Below are 23,207 nucleotides of genomic sequence, written 5' to 3'. Positions count from 1 at the left end.
TTGAAAGTTGAAAATTGATCAAATTCACCTCGTTTTATGGTACTTTCCTAAATTATTCCTATTGAAACATCTGAGGAATTGAGACTGCGTTAAAAAAGTTTTTAATGTGATTACTGCGCAAGAGTCTCAATGTCCCGAGCCAGTGAGTCTATAGCATACCAAAATAACTGCACACAGCACCGTTGAGGTTTTCACAAAACCCGCGCTACATAAGTCATTATGATTATTAGGTAAGGTTGTGAGGATAAAGGAAGTGGGAAGTAACTAAGGGGGTAAAGATGATGTTTTAAAAGTGCCTGGCTGTTCAGATCTTCTCACAAAACACAGCTAAAGCCATTCCAAACAACGCTTCAACTTTTGACTAGGTAAAATTGTAAGCCTAATATTTGTGAAATATAATAAAAATATTTCATAATTTTGACATCAAATAAAATTTTGGAAAGCTCGATATACGTAATTATTACACAAAATAACTTTGCGTGTGAGATTTGTGCTTTGAGCTTTGTGCGGGTTGGATTCGTTCTGCAGAACGACTGAGTAATTAATCATCCAGGGGTTGTGTTTTACGTATTGTTGTTACTTACAAAGCAAATTCAAATGTAAAACCAACCCATCGCTTTTGCAAAGCCCTACGAATTAAATTTGTAATCAAAATAGAGATGATCTTTAGGAATAAACGTTTTATTTAAATATATAAATAATTTCAGATATTTAAATTACAAAAAATTATATGTTTACTTTGATTCGTATCGACATATTTATACTTCATAATGTTTTCCCCTTTGGGATTTCCCGTACCGGGAAATATATTATAAATTTTCCGTATTTTATTCAATTTACATTATAATACAATCTTTAACACTAGTTAGGATGTGTGCCACAATTTTTATTTATATTTCTTTATTCTCAATACTTTCAAATATAAATTTGAAAGCGAGCACAATACGGCAAGCAATTCATTAGCTTCAAAGGGAAATTTATAAATACGTATATATATTTGAAATTACCGCCGCAAAAGACGCCCTGAAGAACATAATATTATATCTCAGGGCCTTTGTCATCTTTGAGAATGCTGTGTGGAGAGTCTTTTTAAGAAATGAAAGGGAGGTAGTTCTGGGAGTGAAAAATATACAAGGGGTGGGTAGGAATCCGGGGATTCAGACTGTCCACGAGTTGCAAACCATCAAATCCATCCCTTCGACTGAGACGCAAGACAGTGAGCTGAGCGAGTCTTTCAGGCGACATTCAAAACAAAAAGTTCTAACTGTGGTATATTTAAAAGTTTATGAAAATAAATTTAAATGTCCATCAAGCCACATTCATAAAGAATGGTCTTCAAAGTACAACATTGTAAAGTAAGTTTTTCTGTTAGACATCTTTAATACAAAAAACTAAATTTATGCGTAAATTTTTTAGGTTATTTCTAGAAAACCAAAGATAAAATTACTCCACCCCCAAATCACTCACAATTATACAAAGATTTTTGCAATATCGAAATTTTGAAGAACAAACAATCAATATTTATTTATTTTTCGGAATAACTTTATTGAGTAAAACCTCAAATTGTAATATTTAATTATTGAAGACAATATTAGCGATTTCTAAACGAAAATCTGAAACAGAAAAATCAGAAAAGGATACGGTCACATCTAGGACTCGAACCCAGGACCCTTGTCTTTCCGGGACACCGCTCTACCAACTGAGCTAATGGGACCCTATCCCCTTCGGTCACTTTTAACTGTATCATACTTCGAATAAGAACTACCAACATTCTCTTCGTTTTTTCACCGCACATTTTTATTGGCAACCATCTTTATGTATAATCGCAAGATTCAACCCGAACTAAATGCAATCTAGACAGCGTCTTTTTAGATAAACCTATCTAATTTTTTTATTTTTAATGTGCGACATCTATTGACTTTTCTGCAAGTCTAGAATGAATACTTATTTTTCGGAATAACTTTATTGAGTAAAACCTCAAATTGTAATATTTTATTATTGAAGAAAATATTAGCGATTTCTAAACGAAAATCTGAAACAGAAAAATCAGAAAAGGAGAAGGAAAAAATCACAAAAGTGTCCCGGAAAGACAAGGGTCCTGGGTTCGAGTCCTAGATGTGACCGTATCCTTTTCTGATTTTTCTGTTTCAGATTTTCGTTTAAAAATCGCTAATATTGTCTTCAATAATTCAATATTTATTTCTTCATATGAAGCGGTTACTTTGTGATGTGACATTATAATTAAAAATTAAACAATAACTTTGTAATAAACCTAAATAAAATAAAATTCCTATACTCAGATTGTTCCCTATTGACAAAGAGCACTCGCCTCTCAATCTCCCACATATCCCTACCTCTTCCACTGTAGCTCAGACTGTCCACTTACCGTGATATCAACACATGTTAATTTATATTTTAGATGTTTAGTATTATACTGCCCTGATGAAGCTACGGTTGTAGCGAAACCCGGTCGGCATTAAGTATTTACCTATAAGTGATGTTTACAAAGTTATTGTTTAATTTTAAATCAATATTTACTTCATGATCAATTAGTACATATTTACTTCAATTAGTTTTACGATTTTTTAAATATTAGTTCTAAATTTGTAGCTTGAAGGATATTACCAAACCACAGACGATATTTTAAATTATTTATTTAGGTAACAACGTTCGTTTGAAAATTAAAAATATTATTTTAATTTTTCTTGAAATTAAAAAAAAAAGATAAACGAGATGTCGGATTCTTCTTCAGAATAACCCAAAGACTGAATTAAATGAATTTTATAAAGAAGAAACTATTAGACAACCATTTCTTAATTTTTTTAGCTACATGTGCCTTTTATCTCAAATGTTTCTACAAAAATATTTTCTGCACATTCATCATCAATCATCACTAATACGGATCTAAAAGGGAGAGAGGAAAAACCGAATTAGACATTTACGAGAAAATATACATAGGAGTTCGTAGGTAGGTATGACAGTGTTCATTATCATTCAAGTGTCAATAATATAAAACAAAGCCACTATCCGCGTCTGTCTGTTTGTGCGCTTACTTGTTCTAAATTATGCAACTGAGTTTGATAGGGTTTTCCACTATCATTTAGAGATTTTTTTCCGGAAGGTTTATGTATATAATGCATGGATATTATATTTTATAAAGTAGGGTCGAGCAACACCGGGTACACGTCAGCTACAGGTTTTCCAATAAGAGGTGTTATTTTGAACAGCCCGCTATTTCGGTAGATGTTACTTTTGAAGCTGTCATTTTTTGACATTTGACAAGTAGAAACTACACCATTTATAAAAATGGAACAATACACGCTTCAACAACGCATTTAAATTATTAAAATTCACTTGAGTGAATCAAATGCAAATCATCTTGAGTGATGAGGCCCATTTCTGCCTCTGTGGCTTCGTCAACAAGCAAAATTGTCGCATCTAGGGATCGGAAAACCCAAGAGTTATTGTTGAAAAGCCTCTTTATTCTCAACGTGTGACTGTTTGGTGCAGTTTATGGTCCGGCGGAGTCATTGAACATTACTTTTTCGAAAATGAGGCTGGAGCAACAGTTACGGTGAATGGATTGCGCTATCGAGAGATGATTAATTATTTTTTATAGCCGGAATTGGATGGTATTGGTCTGGACAACGTTTACTTTCAACAAGACGGCGCTACGTGCCACACAAGCAACAAAACCATTAATCTTTTACGATTGAATATCAAAATAACACATCCTATTTGAAAACCCTGTAGTTTCTATATAATTGAAGCATTCCGCATAATTATTTACGTACTAGCGCAGATCCGTGAAAAATCACGTTATATTATGTTAGTATGATTTTTGATCAATGTTAGTATGGTGTATTGAACGTTTGTTTAAAATTATGAAAGAGACATTCGTGTATTATAGAAATAGCATGATTAGACCAAACGTAAAAGGTTATGTCTGCTTTCTATCTCGTTTTTTACCGGTTAGCTTCCTTATAGTAAATTGTATCCCAGTGCGACAATAAACAGTTTAAGTATTTTAACGACACTGTAATTATTATATTCAAACGATAATTACTAATTCACTTGATCATCCAGTTATTCTATAAAACAATAAGTACCACAATTGACACAGTTGTACTATAGTTAATATTTAACGCTTTATTTAAAATGAAAATAACGCAGATCCTTGAAAAATCACAAAATCTATATTTCTTGTCGAAATTAACCATAATAAATTTAAACAAAAAAAATACACATTTGAAAATTTTTTTTCTTAAAAAAATAATATTTTACCGTAAGTACCATATATTAATATTTTACCATAATTACTTAGGTAGGTACTTAATCGCCTGTCTGAATTCTTGACACAATCAGTTCTGATTTTGAAAATTACTTAAACTCAAATACAAAACAAATCCGATTTCATTGAACCAGAGTTACAATCACTCAGAGACAGACAATCAACCAAATTAGTATGTTTGATGATAATGATATCTGCAGTCAGCTTGCGGCATTTTATACACCAAAAAGTTAAATTGATTTTCTTCTTCTTTTATTTAAAGCTCCATATAAAGCCTAACATGTGGCGCCAAACCACGCCATTGGTCAGCTGGCCGCGTAGTTTATATGCTCTGCGGAATTCTAAATTTGAACATTTTAACGGCGGCCGACAGTGTTCGACGGTTGAATTTACAACCAATAAAGTTCAAAATTGTTCTACAAATAAGGTTTCCAATTACTTTACCCGGGGGGTGTTTAGACCGTACTAAAATAGCTTTTTACAAATCGTGCTTATTACGTAAAGACTAAATTAAAATTAACAGTAGCCACCTATACTAAACTCAAATGAAATAACTATAAACAAATGTTATATTTTCTTTTAAATTAAATCCATTCTTAGACATTATCAGCCTACAACAATAGACTATTAAAAAAAATCGGCACAACTTACAGATATATATTTATTGGTTCCATGATAAATCAACACAGTGACAAATCAACACACTTTTTAAAAGTGATATAAAGTCATTAGAAACGATGAAAATTTTTTTTAACCTAACCTACTTAACCCAGTTAATAAAGTTTTTGTTTCATCACTTTCCATGACTTTATATAACTTTTTAAAGATGTGATGTATTATCATTGTGTTGATTTATCCGGTCACCATATTTATTGAATCAAATTGTTTTATGGATCAAGTTCTGAAGATGATGGCTCCCAGCAGCGATACATTGATGAAGACGATTTCTTGAAGTTTTCGGCCGCATTTTGGAAAATTTTGACGGGTATAGCGGCGATTTCCTCCAGACTTCGATCTTTGAGTTCTTCCAAGATTCGAGGGCGATGTTTAAAAACATTATCCATAAATACTGATATACTGGCCCTTAAAAACTGCACTGTCTATTTTGCTTTATAACATTATCATACTTTGTTTCATTATATGTGAATTTGGAAACACGTTAGAGATAAAGCTGGATTTATACAGCAGATCAAAACCATTAAGAAAGATTCATCATATTTTAGGGGAAATTCGTCTGGAGTATTCATTCGAATTTGCCTACGAACGAAAGTAAGTACCTAAGTATATTCAATCGCTTAAAAATCGTTGCCACACGATGTGAGTTTCAAATTCGAATCATCCAATTGCTAATCTAGAATCTAACTAGTCTAGAACTACCAGGCTATCACGTATTAAGTAAGCTTTCAAAATTTCAATTTTCACTGTCGACCGCGTATAATAACTTTGATTAAAAAAATAAGGATCGTAATCTGGCAGAAACAATTTAATGGATTCGACTCGCTACTGGTAACGAAAATAAATAGCAAACATAAAGTCAGTTCCTACCCTTTCATTCTGCCAAATGAACCAAGCATCTTTGTATCGAGCTGCACCACCGAGCTCTGGCAACACACGCTTTATGCGGCCGTCAATGCCTTACAAACCAACCTAACATCAATTCGGACGCTCGCTGATTTCCCGTGCGTTCGTAATGCCCCGGTGAAAAGTCAGTAGAAGTATGCGGTAGAAGCACGAATATACTCAACGTTTCATTGGTTTTCTATGAGCCATTCTGGGGAACGACGGTCATTTGTAACCCCGATAGGTAGCCACTAGCCGTATGTAAGTGCTTAGAGATGCCACGGCCATTAGCAGTCTTCCCTCACAGGCCAGATGCTTCACAGATAAGGGCAGAACGAATGACCGTAAAAATTCGCGTCATTAATTATTATAAAAGGGCGCGAATGCAGCGCCGCGACACATTGACGTCAAACGTGTGAAACTAATATTCTTTTTACGAAAGTACCCAACTAGAAAAGAAGTTACTGGGTACCTACCTCATTACATTATATAACGAATGGCTTCCCTCTTTTTGCTGTATAAAAACAAAATGAAGACCGTGATTACCATTTTTTATTTGAATCTTTGAATTTTACATCTGAATTCAGCGGAAATGTTCTGCATAAAACGCGATGAGAATCTTGGTGTCTTGTGGATGGTGGGGGTTATCTAATTTGTTGGGGTTAATTAGAAAAACGAAGAAATTGTGGCATCTGGACTGAATTCCTTTGTATCAAGTGACAAGATACACGAGGGGATAGTGTACTTATACTAAATAACAATGAGAGCAAAATATGAAAAAATTATTTAGAGAAAATCATTACTCAAATAATAATGATTAAAGAAAACTGTTTCATTGACACTACTTCCTACATGTTTCGTTGCAGAAGTCAATATTGGTAAAATCCGATTTGGTGGAATCATGTACAATCAGAAAAATAGAAGGTATTTAATGTATATATATATATATAATGTCTAATTATTGAAGACAATGTTAGCGATTTTTAAAAGAAAATTTGAAACAGAAAAATCAGAAAAAGATACGGTCGCTTCGATCATATATAAAAATAGCAGCCATTAAAATGTGCGGTGTGAAAATATAGATAATGTTGGTAGTTCTTAATCAAAGTATACAGTATACAGTTCATCTATACTCAAATATACATAATTACTACGAAAAAAGTTCAAATATACGATGTACTCGAAGCAACAACAAAAACTTACTACAAATACCGATAACACATACTACGTTTGGTCAACGAAACTTTAAATACTTTGCGATAAGACTCTACAACATTCTTCCAGACAGCATAAAACAATGTGATTCACAAAAAAATTTCAAAGATAATGTAAAAACTTGGGCCTTCGCCGGTGCATTCACCCAAATTCGCAGTTATTGAAGTCACCACATTATTGAGCGAATACATCTTAATACAAGTATAGGTATGTTCAAAGGTATTAGGAACTAACACGAAAAATTCTGCTTCAACACAGGCTAGCCTAGTTAGGCGGTATTTGAGAAACCTCAACTAAATGCACTTTTATTTTCTTTTTACCTTCATCATATTATGTTTGTATTTTTCTGTTAATTTTATAACCTTAAAAATAAGAGTTACAAATCAATGTACACCATAATATGAATATATAGTTGTAATGTGTAAAACTTTCCTAAATAACGATATTATTATTATTATTATTAGTTAAATATGACCGAAGGGAATGGGGTCCATTAGTTCAGTTGGTAGTACACCACCCCGGCAAGATGTAGGTCCTGGGTTCGTGTCCTAAATGCGTCCGTATATTTTTCGTGTGATTTTTCTATTTCAAATTTTCGTTTATAACTCGCTAACATCGTCTTCAATAATTAAATATTTTTGAGGTTTTACTCATAAAATTATTTCAAAAAAGATATAAATATTGTCATTGAGCTTGTATTATTTAATGACGCTTTCGTTCGGCTAACACATGCTAAGAATTACGTAAATTGGATTTTCAAAACTGGAAATCGTACTTCTAACTGACTTGAAACTGGTCAAATGAACAGACGGAGGCCAAAAGAAATTCTTCAAGCTAACATTCGACAACTTGGCTCAAAGTAGGGGTGGTCATAATCACTTGGCAGCAGAACGTAAACAAAGGAAAAATACGTGGGACCAACGGAAAGCAATAGTTAATCGGCAGAGATAATACCGGGTTTTCCAATAAGATGTGTTATTTTGATATTCAATCGTAAAAGATCAATGGTTTCGTTGCTTGTGTGGCACGTAGCGCCGTCTTGTTGAAAGTAAACGTTGTCCAGATCAATACCATCCAATTCCGGCAATAAAAAATCATTAATCATCTCTCGATAGCGCAATCCATTCACCGTAACTGTTGATCCAGCCTCATTTTCGAAAAAGTAAGGTCCAATGACTCCGCCGGACCACAAACCGCACCAAACAGTCACACGTTGAGAATAAAGAGGCTTTTCAACAATAACTCTTGGGTTTTCCGAGCCCCAGATGCGACAATTTTGCTTGTTGACGAAGCCACCGAGGTGGAAATGGGCTTCATCACTCAAGATGATTGGCATTTGATTCATTCAAGTGAATTTTAATAATTTCAATGCATTGTTGAAGCGTGTATTGTTCCATTTTTATTAATGGCGTAGTTTCTACTTGTCAAAAGTAAAAAAATGACAGCTTCAAAGGTAATATCTACCGAAACAGCGGGCTATCCAAATTAACACCTCTTTTTGGAAAACCCTGTATTTCACCCAAGATGCTCACTTACTAACTATAACGCCGTTTCTTCGCAGGGGAAGGCAGAGATGATGGTCCGCCAAAAAACTCAGTCTTGACACACACTTCTCCTTTATTCGCTCAGCATACCTAAAGCATCTAAACGTTCCTTACATAATCTTGCTCATTACGCTTAGCACTTTAGAAGTATGTTTACGAGAGATTGAAAGGTTTATGGGAATATTGAAAGAAGGATAAATGCAGAAGGACTGAACGGGGTTGGTGCTAACAAAATAGCCGAAAGAAGCGATGCCACCAGTTCACAATGGGGTGCTGGTACCTACCCTGATATATGGCAGTGAGACACTGAACTGGCAGAGGAAGGATGATATTGGACTGAATGCTGTAGACATGAAATTCTTGAAAAGAAAGAAAGCGTATCTATGGCAAAACATGTATGATCGTGTGAGAAATATGAAGATCAGCCTTGCTTTCGAAAGTCTACTTTCATCCTTCCTCTTCCAGTTCCATGAATCACTACCATACGTCAAGGTACCAGCACTCTATTGTGAACTGCTAGCATCGCTTCTTTAAGCTTATTTTTGTTAGCACCAACCCCGTTCAGTCCATTAATGGAGTTTCTTGTATTTGTCCTTTTTTTTAAATATTCCTATCAACCATTCAATCTCTTGTAAACATGTTTCTAAAATGCTAACATTTTATAATCTTAATTTTCCCCAATTTCCATCCTCTCTCACTAATGTGGTCTTCTTAATGGTATCCTTCCGCCTCGAGGATGTTCCAATGACACTGTTCCTTGTTTTCTAAAACCACCAAATGTTTCAGCTTTAAGGAATCACAGCTAGTTTTCAATAAAGTATTATTTGTTTTTTTTTTCAGGAACCCCCGCCTACGACACAGTCAGACCCCTGGCCTATCAAGATGCCGGCGTGTTCCTGCTCTGCTTCAGCGTCAGCGATCCGGAGTCCCTGCAAAGCGCGGTCACCAAAGTAAGCAAATACTGAATTATATTTACTATTTTCGAATTGATTAAAACATTTTGATTCCAGTCAATAATTTTGACGAAGATAAATATATAATAATGAACAACGTCAAAACCTGACCGTATCTCCAAGACGCATCTACTATTTTACAGTCTTTTATACCTAAAACGTATATATATATTTAGAATAATTTTTCCGTTGACCTCCACACAACCCACGAACATTTGTTTAGGTCACCTATAATCTCTCTTATTGGAATGTTTTTTTTCCTTATTCCTACCAACATAATATTTTTTATTTTTTTTTTTTTTTTTTTTTATTTATTATTTAACATTATAAATGATAACAATATGCAGACTTATAAATAATTTGTTCATTATTATTCTATTTCTCCATAAGTTGAGCTCCAGGAGCTCGTGTTTATGGGAGGAGTCTTTACATTTAGTTCTAATGATTTAACAATAATCAAAAACTTTTGAAATAAATACAAACATAATATTAACATAGGTACACAAATTAGAAATTTGTTTTTTTAAAGATAATTAAAATAATTCATCTTTTTACAGATTAAGTAAGCGTGAGGAAATTAAGGGTACAATATATCAAGAAAAATTTAGAAAAGTAGTTTTTTTATACAAACCATTCATACAAACATAGGAGCCAAGAAATATGGGAATTAGTTGAGGATAATATTGATAATTCTAAGATTCAGATATGAAATCGACGAAAAAGACGTAAAAATAATCAGGCCACAATGGCCGAGTGGTTAAAGGGATTGTCTTGGTAAGACAGAATCCCGTGTTTGATTCCCATTTGCAACCGTTAATTTTTGAAACCTTTTTTTTCTGTGTCTTGTTCTGTTTCATGTTTCGTTTAAATTTATCAATATTGTTTTCCTCTCCAATTATTTAGCTTTATTCATATAGCGTGGTTCAAATTCAATATAAAAAGTTGTATTTGAATTTTATACTAGTATTTCCTCTCTTTAAATATGCGTAAGGTTCTAAGACTGCAAGTTTTATATTCGAATTATTCTTTTAAAGATCATTGTGAATAGCACCGAGACCTTCGGCCTAAATTCAATCCTCTAACCCAGCGATTCTTAACCTCGGGTCGCGACCCAAATTTGGGTCGCGAGAGGTTTTGGGTTGGGTCGCGGAAATCGCGTATTGATATCCCGATCGATGTCACTAAACTAGTATAGTCACAATTATTACTACTCTCAGAACAAGGACATCTATTGTTCACAATCGCGACATGTTAGTTCTGTTTTAATGGGCGGAAGGGCGCGGGGCGCAAAGCGAGGAGTGCGCGCCATCGCCACCGCTCGGCTCACGCAGTCGGCATCGCTCGGTTCGGCTCGGTCACCACCCGCGCCGCCCGCCGCACCGCGCTGGTCGGTCGGTCTCGTCTCATCTCGGTCAGTTTGCTAGCGAGTTTGTTTACGATTGCACGCTCGTTCTCATACTGTTTTACGTGAATAACGTTTATACTTGACTACAATACACTCTTTGTTGACAACTACAAAGTGCTACAAAATTGTGATAATCAATTGTGGAAGATTAAAAGTGCAACTCGCGATTGCTGTTATCGAAAGAAGGTAAAATATTTTTTTCCAATAAATGACATTGTTAGCCTACAATTCGCCGATGAACGAATAGAATAGTATATTTCTATAATTTGTCGTTTTGTTTCAGTAAGTCTTTCGAATTGTGGACAGTCATGGCGAAACGGATGTTAACATACAAGCAAGAATTTTTAGCCTTAGGATTTATTGAAATAAAAGATCGCTCTGGTGTGCCACGTCCACAATGCGTGGTTTGTACGCAACTTCTTTCAAATGAATCGCTAAAAATAAACAAATTGAAGAGACATCTCGAAAAAGTCCATCCAACGTACGCAAATAAACCGCTTGCTTTTTGGAAAGAAAAAGAAACACAAACAAAGCGCATGAGACTTGATGCACCATCAAGTTCAGCAACAGTTTCGTTAGAAAAAACTACCTACGCTTCTTTCGAAGTAGCTTTAAAAGTAGCTCAATGTAAAAAACCCCATAGTATTGCTGAGCAGTTGATTAAACCAGCTGCAATAGCCATGGCAAGAACTGTCTGTGGAGATGAAATTGCGAAGAAGCTGGAAATGGTGCCAATTTCAAACGATACTGTGAAAAAGAGAATAGATTTAATGTCATCAGATATTTTAGAACAATTAATAACGGATCTCAAAAAAGCCATCAAATTTTCAATTCAAATCGACGAATCAGTTGATATTGAAGATTTCCCACAGCTGTTGGTGTACGTAAGATACAGAACTCCACAAAATTTCAATGAAGAGTTCCTGCTTTGTGAAAAGCTCTCTGAAACTACAACTGGGGCTGATATATTTCTTTTAATAGACAAGTTCTTTGTGGAACACCAATTACTGTGGAACAATTGTCTCGCAGTCTGTACAGATGGAGCACCGGCAATGATAGGGAGTCGCATCGGGTTTTGTGCCAAAGTCAAGGAACGAAATCCAGAGGTTGTTTTAATACACTGCTTTTTACATCGAGAAAACTTGGCTACACGTGATATGCAGCCAGATCTACATCAGGTGTTACAGGACGTAATACAAATTATAAATTTCATAAAGGCACGCGCTATGAACTCTCGGATATTTCGACTGATGTGCGAAGAAATGGGTTCAGAACACCAGAATTTATTATACCATTCGGATATTCGCTGGCTATCCCGCGGAAAGATTCTAGCTAGAGTTCTTTCTCTTAAAACAGAAATAGAAATATTTTTGACAGATAAAAGACACGAATGTGCTGATCGCTTCAGTGACAACAAATGGATGGCTAAATTGGCATATTTGGGTGATATTTTCCACCACTTGAATCAGTTGAACACAGAAATGCAAGGTCAAAATCGCACTGTAGTAGACATTTATGAAAAAATTACTGTTTTTAAAAACAAAACAAAACTTTGGCAAAATAAAATTGCTCAATGTCAATTGGCAGCGTTTCCAACATTAAACTTGTTTTTGGAAGATCTTAATCTTAATGGCAACCGTATTTTCGTGGAGACCATGCCTATTTTTTTAGAACATTTGAGAAGACTTGAAAATGAAATGGAAAGATATATTCCACAAAATGTCCATATCGTGAAATACAGTTGGGTAAGAAATCCATTTGAAGTAGATGTAATGGGCGTTGAAAACGATTCAGTTGGATTACAAGAAGAATTGCTCGAAATGCAAGGTGATGCACTTTTAAAAGAGAGATTTGCCAGAACGAGTCTCACAAAATTTTGGGCACAATTATCTGGGAAGCCTGTTCTGAGCAATGAAGCTGAAAAAGCCCTGCTACCTTTCCCAACTACTTATTTATGTGAAGCAGGATTTTCATGCCTTGCTGTTATGAAGAATAAGTACAGGAATAGGTTGGATCCTCAGCATGACATGCGGTGTGCACTTTCTATAAACATAACTCCACGTATACATGATCTTTGTTCAAAAATACAACACCAGGGTAGTCACTGATTATTTTGCTGTAAATTTTTTAACTGTTTTAATGCTGGTCTGATTTTAATACAGAACATTTAAATAAATTTGTTTATTTCTAATTTTACCAATACATCGTATAAATTTTATAGTATAAAATTACATAACCTGTCAATGGAAAAAAAATTAAAAATTAGATTAGGGTCGCGTACTTCAAATATATTCGTACCTTGGGTCGCCAGCCAAAAAGGTTAAGAACCACTGCTCTAACCCCTAAGCTTCGGTGTTTTTGTGTGAGAAAATTGATTAAAAATGTATTATTCTTATAATCCTTTAAGTATTTGAATGAATGTCTCATAAAGAGTTGGTCCCGTTTCTTGGTCACCAGTTACAAAATCCATCCTTTATCCTTGTAAATGAATGATTTATGATCCATTAATTGTTGTGTCCACCGCTGCTTTCATAAATACTTTCTTGTTAGGTAATGAAACACAACAATCTCCTAATTTATCGCCATTTCTTTGGTTGTCATAACTTTTTGACGTGACAAAAAGAACAGAGAGGGCTCCAAAAGGATTGCTGAAAGTCAGTTTTATGAAAGGCCCCATTTTCAAAGTATCGCGGCTAATTACGGAACAAGAGATTATTTTGGCAACCCTTAAGAATTTCTGACAAAATGTGAGAAATGACAGTTTAAAAACATTTTTTTTTGTTGAGTTAATGATATTTATAACATCGTTTTAAATAAGCAACTTTGCAGTCAATACATTAATCTTTCCACGATCGGGAAAAGTTTAATAAACAATAATTGCATTATCAAAAACTGTCAAGTGTTTTATTTCATCTTCCTTGTGATCGTTCGCGTTGGCAAAAAAATTCTCTGATCAAATGCTGTGGTCACAATAACTACCATTGGTGAATACAATAGTATCGGTAAGTACATTGGTAGTTAAAAAATTATCACCCCAAATACAAAAAAAAACACGGCATTTGGTCAGAGATTTTTTTCTCGCAATGCGAACTACAAGGGAGATGAAATAAGTGTCGCGTGTTTTGTTACAGCACGTGACAGTTTTTGATAAAGCAATTGTTATTGAAACTTTACCCGATCATGAAAAGACTCATCAAAGTCATCACTCATCTTACTTGTAGTAGTTCTATATCCTAGTCACCCATCATTATTTTCATCATTTGATAAAATAAGAAGTTTTAAAATATTTAATACTTTCCAAACTGCTTATTCCCAAATTGAAAAGAGAAAAGCACTCCCAAATGACGACCAACCTTCAAAAATTGCAGACACATCAAAATAAGAAAGACGTAAAACTTCATTTTTATCAAATTCTTTTCGTGGTGCAGTTTTACTATCTCGCTAGTTATTTAAAATTTCGGTGAAATGTTTCAGTGAGACGGCGAGCTACAAAATTCAAACTTATGTCGTTAAAATTGTGAGTGAATAGACTTTTGTTGCTCTGAGCAGACCGTAAACTAGTTCTATCGGCAAATTGCCTTTCCTCTCATGGCATATAAAATGGGTGCATTTTTTAACGAAATTGCTCGATGGTATATAAAATGTGACCGACGTATATCTTTTTGAGAACTGTTTTGCGAACAGGTTTTTTAAAAAATTATTTTGATTTTGTTGGTAAAATACTCAAAAACACCTTCTAGCTTCACCCATTTTTGCTTATGTATCAACACTCTTTTTTTAATGATCGACTAAATATTAAGAAACAAACAACGGGGTACTTAGTCTTAATTTTTTTTTAGTTTAATGAATTAGCGTATTTTTTTTTATTGGTAACGTTTCATAGAAAATCTGTTCTGAAAAATGTTCGCAATTTTCGTGCCAAAAAGTTCATTCGAAAGTTTTTGATTCTTCGGAAAATAAAGATTTCTGCCTAACAGTTGTGTGCACACTTTTTCGTTTACGTTATTTTCGGTCAATAACTTTGGTTTAGCTTTTCAGTATGATGCTTTCAAATTGCCTAACAAAGCTTAGTCTTGTATAGTAAATTATCTATCGTTGGCACTCTAGGTTGCTCATTTTGTTTTTTAATGTAAAATATTGATTAGAATACAAGATTTTTAGATTACGTTTTATAAAGAATTTATCGCCATGTTAATTTTACTAAATTTTAATTCACTGCAGCTTCCACATTCCGTCGAAGACTTATTTTGTCAATAAAAAAGAATTAAAATGAATTTCAATGCAGCTTATTTTGTATTCCAGTTTAATATTTGAATAAATGCTTTTTCTGTCGTTTGGGCATACGCAAAATTAGTTATTGGCACATACGTCACATTTGCGTATGATTATTTGTGTTGAATCCGCTGTATTGGATCTGGGGAAATACGCGGTCTTGCTTGCTTCGTTAGTGGAGATATTTGCGGTATTGACTTAAATCGAGTCCAAACAATCCATTAGTTAATTTGGATACCCCTATTAATATAGCTTGTACTATTAAATTGAAAGCGCCAAAGAAACATGTTTTGAAATTATTGGATCGTACGCGGTATTGAACTTACTTGACTATGTTAAAATGTAAAATATCATCGATTTGGCGCCCAACGTGTTGCCAATACTGTTGTGCTGCTTAGGGACCTTCAGGGTCGGTTGGGTTATTAATTAATTTTCGATCTAATGATAAAAAATAAATTCAACAAGATCATATATTACAAATAATTAGGAATTGAATAAAAAAATAACACTAGAGGTGAGATGAGAAAACAGAGTGGTTTAGCTGTAATTTGCAAGTATAAAATTCATTGTGCTTAATTTTTTATTTGAGAATTTCTTGATTTTGAATGCTTGAAAGCAATCAAATTTATGGATGGAGAGGCTCTTCCAAAAGGTTTAAACTAAAACATTCTGCGGTGAAAATACATTAGTTATTTTTTTATTAGCGTTGAGAGTGTCATAAACTAACTTATTTTACGAGAATTAAGTAGCTTTTACCTTTCATCTTCTTGGTTTTTGGCTATTTCCAATCTTCGGAGTAACTTTTTCCGTTCCATTCCATTTTCTCTAAGGTATGACTTTCCATTACAAGTTCAGCTGTTCTTTTGCACGTACTAATTCACAAGAAACAGCTTCGTCATTATCTCATCATCTTGATCGTTCAACCAAACAAACATTCTTGCCGATCATTATTGGTTTGATTGTTTCTTACTTCCATGGGTTTGATGTTCCAGTGAAACTCTTAAATTTGTAAAACAACTAATTTTTCTGTCGACATAAATATCGAATTGATATTTTCTTGCAGTCTTACTCCGTCGAATGACCTCATGCACATTGCTCAGGGTTAAGGCGATGCCATACGTAGCTATGCAAATTATTTTTTTTTTGGTTTGAAAATTTGATCACTTAGAAATGTTTTAGATGCTTCAATTAAATACTGCGAGTAGAATACATCTTGGCCTACTAGCTGATCCAGTATTCTTTAGATAAGTCTTTTAATAAACCTAGAAAAAAATAACGTGTCAGGCCTATAAAAACTGCTTTAAAGTTCAAAATCTCCTACTTACGAACGCATTTCCGGTTATGATTTTATTGTATAATGTGGCAAATTAAGTTCTTTATAAAATGATCGTAAAACAATTAAATATTTGTTCCTGAACGTCCGCAAAATAAAATAAAAGCCACTTTTTGGCGATGTTTTTTTTCTTGTATTTATCAAAAAAGTCGGATGGTGTTGAACGGGAATTTAAACCTTATCGCCATCTACATAAGGGGTGTTATTGTTAGCGGATTGATTCAAAATGTCACACGACGTATGTAAACAGTAAATTATAAATTATAATTTTTTTGGTAAACTAATGTTTAAGACAAGATTTTTTATTCTTTTATCAGGAGATTTTTCAATGTGGATGAGTGTTTCAGGCTAATAATTATTGCTCGTAAAATTAAAGTAAATTATACATTACACAATGCGTTTATCCAACCTTCTCTCCAATAGGATGAAGACAGTACATAAAACGTTGTTAAAAATACCTTTAACAAGCCTTTACTAGTCTTTCTTTCAACTGCGTAAAAAATGGTAGCGCCTTAGATTTTAAGTCTTTGTTTTATTTTTCGTTCATAATCCAACCGCAAAGTGATTGCTTCCCAGAAAAAAATATCTTGTTAGACTTCATTATTTAATAAAGTCTGTTGACTTAATAACTCGGTCCATATGGCGTAAGATTTATTCAGATTTGGAACATCCGAAAAACTTCTAGCAATAACATAGCTGTGGAAGTTTCCTAAATTTGCAGTCAATTGACATAATGGAAAAGTATTTTGGCCGCGGTCCAACCCTGTTGTTGGCCCATTACGGTTTTATTTATGTTCCGTTCTCTCAATTCATAAAAGCATCTCTTTCTTTTTGGCCTGTTTGATAAATGTTCAGTTTCCTGATACATAGTTTAATCAAGCATTTATCTCTTGGATAACACATTAAGTTTTAGCGATACTGATTTGGAAATGCTGCAGCTTAGCGTTAAAGAAAACATAACAACAAAATGTTGCGCATAACAAAATAATTTTATTGTTTATCATAATGTATTGTTTTATATATATATATATTCTGTCTTCAATTTTGTTTGCATCAATCAACGTATTTGGTTAATTAATTGTTTTACGAACAGAAGCATATCTGGGTATTACGAACAGAAGTATCTCGGGGTTTTCTGTATATTCCACTAAATAAATTATGCATTACAAATAGGCTTAATCACAATTTCATTGAGCCGGTACACTTTCTGATTTTTTTTTACTAGTTAAATATTTTCATTAAATGAGTTACCTTTAAGTTAAGAAGCTACTTATGAATGATTTAATTATAACTATTGTATTTTCAAGAACAGTAATTGTTGTCAGAAATCTAGAAATGCATACGTCTTTATTATTTTGAGACGCAGGTATGGGTACAGCCTACCCGGACAACATTTATTTGATAACCAACAACTCTACCATAGGTTACCCCAAGTGGTTTGAAACGTTTTTTTCTTAGCAGGGTTTCCAGGGTTCATGAGGTGGGGTTTGTCTAGGTCCTGGCGGTAAACGCATCTGCCTGTCTATTGCGTGGTGGGCCGGATTGCAACAGTCCCGGTCTCACTGACCCCAGATTCCTACTGACCCCTGAACATTTTTCCTTCCCTGTGAACCTCCTCTCCTTAACTTAAATGAAATAAATAAATTTCTTTAAAAGACCCTCCGTACGGCATCCCCAAAGATGAGACAGGGCCTGAGGGAAATTATTTTCCTTTAAGCCTTCTGTGTGGAGCTAATGTAAAAAAAAACCTTGCACTTGAATACATGTACAGTACATGATATTATACCCACTCATTTAATGGAATTTCACTTATAAATATGATTTTAAACCTTTGAACTTGTGAACCGTGTGAGATTTTCGGGTTCCTTTAACATAACTTAGTAATCGATCGTATTAATAAATACAAAAAAAATGTAATTAAATATCTAAAGCTTATTGATACAAAAATCCTAATGTAGAAATTGCGTCCGATTACCCCATGTGACTCTATTACTACTTCATTTTTCTCTTACAATTTTCCCCATAAATAAAGGTTCCACTCACTGTCACTAAATAGTTTTCTACTGTCGTATTATATCTTGAATAAAAAAATATAAAAAAAACTGCAAGTAAATAATCATTTTTATCACATTCATCGCCATTCGTCTGCTTTTCCTTTTCCATGTGAACAATAGACCTCTTTCAAGTGTCCTCAAGTCCTGAATTTTCAGATTCTGTATCTCCTGGCATAAATTTTTCTTCCGTTGATCTACTTTTCCTGAGCATTATATGGAAAAACCAACTGGACGCCTTCCTTCAGAAATTGCTGATTGTTTGTCAATCATAATTCCCTGCATGGCAATACTATTGATGGTGATTAAAATTGTTCATTATGTTTATTTTGTCCACAGTGGTACTCGGAGATCCGGACGCACTGCCCCGCGCCACCTGTGATCCTGTGCGGCTGCAGAAGTGATCTGAGATCCGACCCTGACATACAGAACTTCCTCGCCAAGCACCACCTCATGCCAGTCACCAGCGAACAGGTAACGAACTTAACATTTCAGGCCATCAGCAGACTTGTCCTCAAATGTTTCCAACTCTCCAGAACGAACGAAAATTTGTTCGTATTTATAAAGACGATGCTACGACCTAAAATCTGCGTTTGTAACCTCTCAACCACGAAGGTTTTTTTATATTCAACAACTGAACGATAAGTGGCCAAGTGGTCCAATCGTCGGGTTCGCTCCAAACCTTGGCAGGTTAAATATTCTGCCAGCAGTCCAAATTGGAAAATAATTTCTTTTAGGGCTTATGTCATATTTGGAAATGCTCATTCAAATGATGGGAGTAGGGATCATCCAAAGATTGCCAGGTTATTTCAATCCTGCGAATGTCTGTTGTGGTTTGTTTGAAATCAATAAAAATCTTACTAAACGATCATTATAGGACAAATATTGACGCACAAAAAAAATAGATAATAAGCTTTTGAATACCGCACAAGAGTGTTTGTCCCATTTTCTCCCAACCGTCTGGAGCCAGTGAGACTATGATATCCCCAATTGAGGTATGTTGTGAGGCTGAAGGTAGTGGGGAAGATAAAGAGATGCGGAAGAGGAAAGTGGGGAAGTACCTGGCTATTCAGATCTGGTTATCAAACACGACTAGAGCCAAAGACTGGAGATTTGAAGTAATATTTATTTTTTTAGTTCAGTGCCTGTTGTTTTTGTTTTTGTTTTTGTTTTTGTTTTTGTTTTTATTTTCTGTTTTTGTTTATATATTTTGTTACAGATGACAAACATACACTTCACTTTGACTTTGGTTCAAGATTTTGCTTATGATAGCCTGCGATAAGCGAGCCCTAAAGGTCTGAGACAGAGGTGTGAAATCGTTGGATCACGACAATTGAAAGAATTGTAATTATTTTTTTGCTGGATTTTATTTAGGTATTGGAGCCAGGAAAGAGTCTAAAAGGGTCGAGAGGATACACTAAGTGGCATGAATGGCTAGGAAGTGACTAGAGAGACTAAAATAGACTAGGATGAGGTGATTTTGCACAGCTGTGCTGCCAAGGTCTGTTATCTATGTGAGGATATTGTGTCAGCGCTCTTTATTAGCAGCAGACACATGTCAGCGCTATGTTAGCAGCAGACACATACCTGAACGGATGACGAACCTCGTGCTGGCACTGTTGGTGGACGCGGTGGTCTCTCTCGCTGCAGCAGCTGGTACAGTTCCTTCGCCACCTAGGATTCTTGCAGCAGAGTCTCCATCTTCTATCTTCGTCGAGCGTCACAGCGGTGCTGCCAAGGTCTGGTATCTATGTGAGGATATTGTGTCAGCGCTCTTTATTGGCAGCAGACACATGTCAGCGCTATATTAGCAGCGGACACATACCTGAACGGATGACGAATCTCGTGCTGGCACAGTTGGTGGACGGGGTAGTCCCTCTCGCTGCAGCAGCTGGTACAGTTCCTTCGCTACCTAGGATTCTTGCAGCAGAGTCTCCATCTTCTGTCTTCGTCGAACGTCACAGCGGTGCTGCCAAGGTTTGTTATCTATGTGAAGATGTTGTGTAAGCGCTCTTTATTGGCCGCAGACACATACCTGAACGGATGACTAAACTTGTGTTGGCACAGTTGGTCTAAATAACAAATGTAGATCCTAGGAAACAAATTGTACAGCGCCCTTGAGGTGATTTTTCACAAAAACGGCGCTCTACAAATTATCCAATTATTATTATTATTATTAGTGCCAAATACGGACTTTGGTCTAGGCCCGAAAGGTATCTGCCAGAGACCTATTTTTTTAACTTCACACAGGAACGCACTTCCTTAAGACAAAACATGTCATTTTTAGAAAAATATTTCGGGAAATAATAGCAAATTTTCCGTAGGGCCCCAACGTCAGAGGAGGCACGGCTAGGTGCCAAAATGATTCACAATGAGGACAATGAGACCTTGAAAAAATATTTCATGAAAATCCTGCTTGTGCAATTATGAAGGACTTAACTGGCAATTCTGTGAACTCGAAACGCCTGGGTGGGAATCTGATGCATTAATACGCTCCTGTGCTATCCGGTTAAACTGAAATGTTTTAAAGTTTTCCATGTTAAACAATAAAAACATATTCGCGTTCAAGAACATACTAAATGATTTTAGTATAAATATAGTTAGAATTTAAAAAAAAAAAAACATTTATAGGTTTGCCTTTTGACATAGAATATTTTTCGTCTGCGTCGCTAATTCTATGTGTTGTGGATATAATAATTCACAGTCTACTCTCTTCACCCACACCACATAGGCACCAAACATAATTAGGGATACAATTGAAAAAAATTCGCCTGCGGCTCTTTTCCGTGTATGAGAGTTTATTTATGATTCTTTTACGCGCTGTCGGGCTTTTACAAGGAAAATTGTATGTATGTATGTAAATGTAACAGAAGGCATGGATAGTATCATAACTATATATACAAAAGAATCAAAATACTAATACGATGATTAACATTGAATCCAAATAACAGTTATAACTATTTTTCCACTCCCTTCGCTCTCGTCACTTACTTCAGTTAAGTATGCCATTGTTCCACGAGCTCCAAGGCTATTGAAGAACTGAGAATATTGTGCGGTATTTTTATGCGTGATGCTATTTAAAGTCTTTTTTATAACTATAAAAGTAAATGATAGAACTTCCCAAATGCAAAATAATAATGTCATACGTAAATTGTGTAATTCAAAATGATAATACCTCCCCCCCCTGGCTTGGAAGTTGGCGACGCCCCTGATAGGTTTACTATCTACAACCTCTCGTTTCTTATATCTTATGACATTAATCACGTTACTACCTTAAAAAAAGAACCATTATCAAATGCGCAGTTTTTTCATAATTAAATCACAAAACAAGAACAATACAATCAAACCGAAGTTTTAAAAAATGAGTCTTTTCGCGAATTTGAATAAATTTCCATCGCAGGCGAAACTGCGATTACAATGAATCGGTAAATAATATCTTTGTTCCCAAGACTGGCGGGCGCTTCTAGCAAACTTATCAATTAAACCCCCGTTTTAATTCAGCGTCTCATGACGACCCCAAGTTATTAGGGGAAAAATCCACGAGCTTTTCCTGACTCTCGGTGGACCACCCTCCACGCCGGAGACCTCATTCTAAGTTTCTGTTTGATTTCATGATCCATTTTCACAAGATAAGAACCCAATCGATAATACCAGTGCAGTGACAAGACAATAGCGCTTAGATCTCGAAAATAAGAATCCATTTGTATTCGAGTTTGAACGATTCATTATTTTTAAACGAGTATTCCTAAAGTTCGATGTTGTGAATTCCGTTTTCCTGGTAGTATATACCGACCCCACCTGTCGTATGTTTTGGCACTACCTGCGCGTCTCTTGACGACAGTCCTCAAACCTGTGACATAATTAAAGTCTCACAAATTCCACTGTCTTTGTATTTTAAATATCATGTCTACTATTGGCTCATCTTCGTCTCCAATCAACATACATACGGTTTAAGAAACAAAGACAGTTTACTTTATAAATTATCTACTATGACAGGTGGTGTTGTACATACTACTATTACTACCAAGAAAATGGCATACACATCATCGAGCTTTAGGAATATTTGTTTTAAATTAATGAATCCTTCAGTACCAACCCTATCAACATGACTAGAAGCGTTAGTACAATACTACTAACAGAACGGCATACACAGCACTCGACTTGAAAATGAACTCATTTGAAATGGCTGTTATGAATCGAACTCATCGATTAAAATTATTCGAATTGGCCGAGTGAAATTGGCTTAGATGAATATTTATTGTTTCTTTACATTGTATCATTTTTAACTTCACTAGTTCATTCGTTTCTCACGGCAAGATTGTATTTTACTGAAACTCGATTTACCGAAACTTTTTTTTTATTAATAATTTTTTTCTTGTTATAAAATAAACATTGATTATGGCTTCTTGTGTTATCTTTTAACAGTTATATGGATATTTGAGAGCTACATGTTTCATGTTACATACTCGTTTAAAAATAATTAATCGTTCAAACTCGAATACCAATGGATCCTTATTTTGAAAATGTTAGCGCTATTGTCTTGTTTTTTCACTGCATTGGTATTATAGATTTGGTTGTTATCT

The 23,207-nt window shown here is 34.8% G+C and overlaps 1 protein-coding gene across 1 annotated transcript in view; it reads left to right on the top strand.

Moving 5' to 3' along the window:
- The window catches only part of LOC149426231 (ras-like GTP-binding protein rhoA), a 636,906-nt gene that overhangs the window by 594,109 nt on the left and 19,590 nt on the right, over positions 1 to 23,207 (top strand). The window contains exons 4-5 of the mRNA XM_089636151.1: positions 9,451 to 9,560; positions 18,964 to 19,098. Coding sequence (XP_089492277.1) covers positions 9,451 to 9,560; positions 18,964 to 19,098 — 245 coding nt within the window. The remainder of the gene's footprint in view (positions 1 to 9,450; positions 9,561 to 18,963; positions 19,099 to 23,207) is intronic.

This window comes from Hesperophylax consimilis, chromosome 1, assembly GCF_061612785.1.
Source record: "Hesperophylax consimilis isolate HC1 chromosome 1, BYU_Hcon_1.0, whole genome shotgun sequence".
Taxonomy (NCBI): domain Eukaryota; kingdom Metazoa; phylum Arthropoda; class Insecta; order Trichoptera; family Limnephilidae; genus Hesperophylax; species Hesperophylax consimilis.
This window is presented reverse-complemented; position numbering and strand designations above follow the sequence as displayed.